The sequence below is a fragment of the Neomonachus schauinslandi genome, chromosome X (assembly GCF_002201575.2).
Source record: "Neomonachus schauinslandi chromosome X, ASM220157v2, whole genome shotgun sequence".
In the NCBI taxonomy this organism is placed as follows: domain Eukaryota; kingdom Metazoa; phylum Chordata; class Mammalia; order Carnivora; family Phocidae; genus Neomonachus; species Neomonachus schauinslandi.
The window spans coordinates 126,418,101-126,425,869 of record NC_058419.1 but is presented as its reverse complement, the minus strand read 5'-3'; the positions used below and the strand labels follow the sequence as shown (position 1 = coordinate 126,425,869).

The 7,769-nt window shown below is 57.7% G+C and overlaps 1 protein-coding gene across 1 annotated transcript in view; it reads right to left on the bottom strand.

Annotated features, from left to right (window-relative positions):
* The window catches only part of PPP2R3B (protein phosphatase 2 regulatory subunit B''beta), a 24,865-nt gene extending 20,844 nt beyond the window's left edge, over positions 1-4,021 (bottom strand). The window contains exon 1 of the mRNA XM_044911641.1: positions 3,460-4,021. Within this exon, the coding sequence (XP_044767576.1) occupies positions 3,460-3,847 (388 nt within the window). The 5' untranslated portion in view covers positions 3,848-4,021. The remainder of the gene's footprint in view (positions 1-3,459) is intronic.
* Between the last annotated feature and the right edge of the window lie 3,748 nt (positions 4,022-7,769).

The window sequence follows — 7,769 nt, the reverse complement described above, 5'->3', positions numbered from 1 at the left end:
GGAGCCCCTGCGCACCCCCTACTACGTCCTCACGATGGAGCCCCTGCGCACCCCCTACTACGTCCTCACGATGGAGCCCCTGCACACCCCTACCTCCTCATGATGGAGGCCCTGAGCACCCGCACCTCCTGCAAAACATCTATCTTACAAAGGACTTGCATCCAGGTTATGTATAAAGAAAGGATTTGAACAGAGGTGTCACGATGGCCCAAGAGCAGGTGATAAAAAAACTATTTGTCCAGAAGAGCCCTTAAATTTAAGGACGTCAGATTTTACAGCCAAAATTCTATTTACTGATGCTTGTGGTAGGTGAAAAATTCACATCCCCTAATGCGTTAGCAGACAGCTCTGCTTGAAGTCCACAAGGGCCAGCAAGGAGCTCCTCTCAGCCCTACGAGCTGAAAATGCTCTGAAACGTGGTGCTAGACTAAAGCGTCACTAGAATTACTATGTTCTACCCTAAGCACAGATCAAATCCCTTTCCTGTCAGACTTGTGTGAAGGATGAATTAATGTGGCAGAAGGTAGTGGGACACTGAACACTGCGGGGGAAGGAGTAGGAAGGAGCCCCTGCAAGAGTCTGAACTAGCCGCTGGGCAAGGTCACTGGGATACTGACCACCGTGGAGAAGGAGTAGGAAGGAGCCCCATTAAGTCTGAACCTGCTGCTGGGCAAGGTCACTGGGATACTGACCACTGCGGGGGAGGAGTAGGAAGGAGCCCCATTGAGTCTGAACTTGCTGCTGGGCAAGGTCACTGGGATACTGACCACCGTGGAGAAGGAGTAGGAAGGAGGCCCCGGAGCAAGTCCTGTACATTTGAAAGTCAGGTGCACGGGCTGCCGGAGGGTGTTCCTCTGCTGGGCATCGTCACTGGGGTAGGAAGTACGTGCAGAGACAGTGCATGCAGGTTGAGCTCTGATTCCCTAGGAGGAGCTCCCTTAGAAGCACATTCAGGGCTTTGCCTGGTTGGGATCGTGGTGAGGGACCCATGGAGCCCCTGTGGTTCAGCACTCAGCCTCCCCTCTGTGGAGACGGGTGGGAGACACTCCAAGTGCCTGTTGCGTGTAACGTGTTTGCCGAAGGCATCGAGCCAAGCGTGTGTGGTGAACATCCCTGGGGCGGGGAAAGTAACAGGGCAGTCGGACACTCAGGGTGTGTGGACTCCCTGGCCTCCTCTTCCTCTTAGCTGGGGAATTACACGGAGCAGGGGTGAAAAGGAGCTGCTGGTGGCTGGCGGTCAGCCTTTGCATGTCAGTGCACTCTGGAGAAAAGATTTGTCATCTGTGAAACCTCCTGCCCAGACCCGGGAGCGTCACCCGTCCGTCCCCTGCCAGTCGGCGCTTGGGAATTGGGTCTTGGTGAACACCGCCTGACACAATGCGTGGACGGGGGGCACAGGAATGCGCCCCTCACATCTGGACCCCATGAGAACATGGGTCCCCTCGGCAGTTCACTTCCCTAAATTCAACTGAAACGGTCTGTAAATTCCACACACGGGAAGACGTGTTTAAAGCCAACTCCGCGTCCCAGACGAGAGCCATCGTTACTTTGTGACCTCGGGGGAAAAGACAAAGCATTCTGCTGTTCCTCAAAAGCGCGGCCCGTGCTGGTCATGGAAACTGCAAAGCAGAGGAGGAATCTCTCTGATTTCCTCAGGACGCAATTCCCACCAAGCCTTCCATGCCTCCCCCTGCGTCCCGAGCTCCCACGCCTGCACCGCCCACCCAGCTCAGGCCTCAGGGCTCCAGACACACGGCTGCACGCATCAGCACTGTGTGAACCTTTGTTTGGGGAGTGAGAGAAGGGGCGGACGGAGAGGCAGACAATCTCAAGCAGGGTCCACAGTGAGCGCGGAGCCCACTGGGGCTGGATCTCACGACCCTGAGATCAGGACCGGAGCCGAAACCAAGAGTCGGAGGCTCAACCGACTGACCCGGAGAATCGTGATCACACACCAGCCCCACCATGTGCGCACCTTTCAGAAGCGCTAGCAGCCAGCCGTGGAAGCAGGTCCAGCATGCTCAGCCCAGAGTGCTGCATCCTGCCCAATCCCACAGGTGGCCACGCACAGACCCGGCTCAGCAGCCCGCCTTCCGCAGTCAGACCGCTACGGCCTCTGGGCAAGACTGGGCATCGGATCTCCACTCTGAACCTCCCCTCCCTGCGCCCCCTGCCTTCTCCTCGCTCAATTCAGTGCACCCCCCAAGTCGCTGGCCCCCTTTCTGCCCAACGTCTCTCCCAGTTGAGAGAAACGACCTCTCCGTGCTCGGAACACCTGAGGAACGGGGTGCACGCCTCTGGGCCTACTTTACAGAAATACGTCCTTTTCAAGGCATCCAAGTGGCCTTCCTCCAGCAGGGCTGACCTGCCAACATCTGCAGTCCCAAGAGGGTTCCCACGAGGTCACGGGGTCTCAAAATACGAGAATTCACCTGTGAGGGGTCCTGGGCCTCAGCGCTGAAACCTATTTACCGACAAGGCAGGCAGCTCGCTGAATGAGACCTCGGCCATCCCAGGGGAGTCCAGATGCCATCATGGGGAGGGAAACCACTGTCCCTACAGGAGGAACCCTCCCGAGCGCTGGCCCTTCTCACAGATCTCGAGGCCTCTGTTAAACGAGTGATTCGGGCAAAACTCTCCCCAGCACTAAGGTTCTGCGGTGCGGTGGGAAAGTGACTGACCAGAGCTCAAGGGATGGTCCGGGGGCCCTGCAGGTGCAGACGAGCCTTCCCGTGGAGTTCCTTAAAGGGTCTAAGCCAGGTGGCGTCTAGCGTGGCCTTTGGGCCCAGTTCCCACTCTCTGTGCAGACTGACTTTCTGGGAAAGGTCGTCGGGTCCTCTGGAACAGGCCAGAAAACCACCAGTGATTGAGAGCCCAACGAGTCTTCCTGCAGGGAGGAGCATCTCGCAATCCGCCCTTCGCGGCTGGTCCGTTGCGGTTGGGAAGCCATCAAACGAGTGATACTACCATATGGTTCGTGCTGCTGGTGGGACGCTAGCTCCACCGGAAACGTCTTCAACGTCACGCACGCGTTCGCACGCAATGCGAACATCTCCGGCTTCAGGAGTATTGCAGGTCCGTGGTGTGCGCCAGCCGCCACACTGGCCTCAACCCCCGGAGCCAGCTTTTGAGCCTTCGAACGCACACAGGATTACGTGCCAGAAACCGACCTCTTTTTTTGTACAGGGCTGTCTGACTGCAACCACTGTAGACAATTTAGGGAGAAAACCGGACAAATGAGGGATAAAGCCTCTAGGTTCATTATTTAAGCCAAGAAAAAACTGCGGAGAAGTGGGCACCCAAGACCAAAACTTGGAAAGACTCGAAAGGAACATCAAAATTCCCACCCGAGGACCAGCATGGGGCTCCGGCAATGACAGAATGTTTCAGCACACAGGGCTTCGTTTGTGGGAAACACCGCGCCAATGCGAGTGTTTTCACGTGCGACGCTCCCCGCACCCCTGAGCCCCAGGTCGCCACGCACCCGACTTAGCAGAAGTGAAGCAAAACTTACTACTCGCGTCCCTGCGGATCTGCGAGTCCCTCGCACGGGTGGCCCGGTCCTGGGACTAGTGGCGGCTCCCAGCGGGAGCGCGGTGGACGCGGGGGCCGGGCTGGGCGCCCCCAGGCTATCAAACGCAGCGGGCTTGCAGGCGGAGGCTGCGGCCGCTAGCGGGGGCCCGGGCTGCCCTGCGTCCCCACCACCCGTCTCCGTCCTCCCGGGCATCTTGATCCTCTGCAGACAGTCCTGGAGCATCGTCTGCGTGCTGGACTCGCTGAGCCAGCACAGGAACAGCTCGTCCACCTTCATCTTGAGGACGGGCTGCAGGACTTTGCCGGGCGGCATCTCCAAGACGTGGACCCTCCTTCCCGAAGAGCCTCTTCCTCCTGCACGCCTGCCCGGCGCCAGGAACCCAAGCCAGGCCTGAACGGACGTCGGCGGAGCAGATGATGGCTGCAGGCGGGGGTCGCGGGCCCCGGGTCCAGGGGTCGGGGGTCACGGGCCCAGGGTCCCGGGGAAGGCTGGGTGGCGGGTCTAGAGCCTGGGTCCCGGGGAGGCGGGGTTCGCGGGCCTGGAGCCCGGGTCCCGGGGTCCCTAGGAGGCGGGGTCGCGGGCCTGAAGCCCGGGTCCTGGGGTCCCGGGAAGGCTGGGGTGGCGGTCCGGAGCCCGGATCCTGGGGAGGCGGGGGTCGCGGCCCGGAGCCCGGGGTCCTGAGGAAGGCTGGGGTGGCGGGCCTGGAGCCCGGGATCCGGGGAGGCGGGTTCGCGGGCCCAGAGCCCGAGGTCCCGGGAGCAGGCGGCGGCCCGGCCCCGCCCGACGAGGGGGCGAGGGGGCGCGGGTGCGGGCAGCGCCCGGCCCGCCGGAGGTCCGGCTGGGGGCGGCGCCGGCGTCTCGGGGGCTGCGCGGACGCCCGGGCCCGGCGAATGATCTGCAGCAGCGCCGCTAGGCCCGCGCAGCTCCGGGCAGCTTCAAAACGGGCGCGCCGGCCGCCTTCCCAAACAAGGTCGCCTACGTCATGCGTCACCGCGACGCGTGGCGTCATCACGGCGGCCACGGGCGCCGCACGCCGGCACGCACGCCTCCCTGGCTTCGGACGCAGCGGCCTGCGGGGTCTTTGGCCGGGGGGTGGGCTTTGATGCAAGTGGGCGGGGCGTTTAGGGGCTGGGTGAGGACGGGGACGGGGCTGGCGGCCGCCCCACACGAGGTCTTCCTGATTTTTGGCTTTTTAGGGGTGCAGCCCACGCCCGCGAGGCGACCTGAGGGCCGGGGAGGTGGGAACATGCGCCCCGCGTGCGTGCTCACGGGGGGGGGAGGGGGGTTGCCTGGCAACTTGAGCATGCGCAGTGCGTTCCAGCCGAGAGCGAGCTGGAGGCCCGGCGGTGTGGGGGACCGGGGCGGGCATGCGCAGTGCGTGCCCGCCGGGAGCGAGCCGGAGGCCCGGCCGTGGATGGCTGGGGGGCATGCGCAGTGCGTGTCCGCCGAGCACGGGGACGAGCGTGCGCGCGGCGGAGGTCGGGAGCGAGCGCGAGCCTAGGCAGGCAGTTTGTACATTAAAACGAGAACTTCAGATCGTGAAGGGCTCCGTTGACGTTAATTTTGTTTACCAAGCGGTAATGATGCGTTGGACGCGTGCAACTCTTTTAAACGTCAGCTCTTTGGCCTGAGAACGAACTGCGTTTATTGCAAAAATAATAAATCTGGCGTTTTGGAGGTGCAATTAATTACCTGAATGACCTTTTGCGCCTCCCTCCCTCCCCCCGGCTAGCTTATTTCCGTTTATACTTTTAACCGGGTCGTTAAATCATACACAGGGCACACATGCACTCTTTGTGTCTTGTGTTTTTGGGTTTGATTTTGGTTCTCTGGTTTGTTTTTGTTTTTGTTTTGGTAAAGACGTTTTCTTCTCCCTAACATGATTTTGTAAAATAGTTTTCACTTGGGTTTGCCCCGTTTTCGGGGTAAGTTCAAGGCTTTAGGAGCTGGGTTCCGCTCAGCAGTATAAATAGAGCGGACTCACTGGGTGTCTGGTTTTGTTTTGTGTGTGTAATGATTTCCAACTCGGTGTGTGTTTCGCAACTGCAGCTGAAACTCCGTGTGCACCCGCTCGTGGGAGCGCCATAACGCAGGAATCCTGCGAAGTTATTTCTGTTAATTGGGAAGCAAATGCTTGTGTGGGATGCTGTGGTTTCTGGACAGAAGTGAGTATTCATACAGATCGCTCTTTGGGTTTATCACATACAGACATCTTGTCAAGGAACAGACATGCCTTTCACCCCGGGTCTTTAAACGAGCTGTCGCTCACTGCTCCCTTCATCGCTGTGGTTTTGGCGAGGAAAGGGCTTTTTTTGAGCCCCTGCACAAGACGGCTTTATACGTCCGGGGGCCGGTGGTGAGGCCCAAGGTAGTACTGTACAGCTTCCAAGCGGACAGAAATAAGGTCCAGGACAGGAACAGAGTGCACCTTCAGTCTGTGCTGGCCCGCGAAGACCCTGTCCTGCGAGGACAAAGAGGTGCTGTGGGACCCCGAGGCCCCCCGGGGCCAGCCCTGTGCGGGGCTCGACCGGAAACAGGAGCACCGTCTGCTGATGACACGGAGGATGCTCTGGTTCTGCCTGACTACCAGTGGGGTGGCAGGAGGGCCCCCTCAGGACAGAAGGATGGGGTGTGGAGGAGCCAGTGGAGAGGAATATTCCGAGGATTCTGTGTGGGAGGGGGGGACCGAGGAACAGCGGAGTCGGCTTCCCTACTGTGTTATCCTGGGGAGCTCGCAGAGATAGGCACTGGGATGGTTGGAGGGGAGGGTGGCCCCTTCCTTTGCTCACCCGAGCCCAGTTCCCTCTGTTGGCTACAGTCCACCCGGCCCCTCAGAGCTGGTCCACACACCCCCAGCTTCAGCTCCATCAGGGGCTGGCTGCTCGGAAAGGCAAACCCATCTCTGAACAACAAAACAACGTGTCTTTCTGCAGAGCCCCAGGTGGTTGATGGCACCCCCCGACTTGGGGAAGGAAGAGGCCCCAAAGACAAGTGCCTGTGAGGTCCGATCTCACGGGTCCAGGCTGACCCTAAGCTGCAAGTACACTCACGCGAAATCAGAGGGATCAAGTTTGTATCTGCCAAGTACATCCATCCAAAACGAGTTGCTTTTTCTTCTTTTTAAAAAATCTCTGTTTCTGTCATTAGAACAAACTTCTGGGCGCCTGGGTGGCTCATTTGGTTGAGTGGCCAACTCTTGATTTTGGCTCAGGTCATGATCTCAGGGTCATGAGATCGAATCCTGAGTTGGACTGGTGCTCAGCGGGGAGTCTGCTTGAGATTCTCTCTCCCCCTCTCTCTGTTCCTCCCACTCACGCCCTCTCTCTCTAAAATAAATAAGTAAATCTTAACAAAAAAAACGAACCCCAGAAGAGCCATAAATGTGCCTGTGTTTGGTTTCAAGTGATTTCCTTCAAAGAAGCTAACCAGGAGCTTGATGACGTTCCTTGTGTCAGGTCTAGATACTATTTATGAATTCTGCCTCTCTGTCTCTCCTCTTCCTGTTTCATGTGCTTCACTTTGCTGCTGACTGACTTCCTTTCCAACATTTGGTTTTGTTTGCTGCCCCACGGCATGTCCTTTCGTACACTTTTGAAGTGGAAGAATTGGGTCTTTTTCTGTGCTCCTCGAACATTCCGTAGCAGTGGGGTGGGTGAGTGGACCGGGCTGGTGGGCCAAAGGGCGCATTCCACGACTGGGATGTTTCATGTCGCATGATTGTCGCGGGATTGGTTCCTTCCTGTGAAGCGGTCACCCCTGCTCCTCCTTCCCTCCAGGACTCAGCCCACGACCCAGCGTCACTGCCTGCCCTTGATTAAAATCAGACTGATTTTCCATGACAGCTTTCCAGCGACGGAACCACAGATGAAATGGCCTTGGAAGACTTTTTTTTCAGCAAAGACGGTGTCATGGTCATTCCCTGGGTGCTATGCTGTTACTGTTGCCAGGACAAAAAGCATAGAAAACATCCATTAAAACTCTCCAATCTAAGCAGTGGTGTTTTAGGTAAAATGCCATACGGACCTGGTAATTAAGAAAAATAATAATTTATTTTGTTAGCATCCATCTTAATAAGCTTTCAAAGAAGAATAGAAGTGTTGATTAAACCAACAAAAGGAAACGAATTGATAGCAGCCCTAACCAAACTAAAGAGAACAGAAAAATCGTAAATGCTTAAAAAAAAAAAAAGGATGTTGTTCAGATTTGCCCTTTTCTCCAAAGGAAAGAGTTTTAC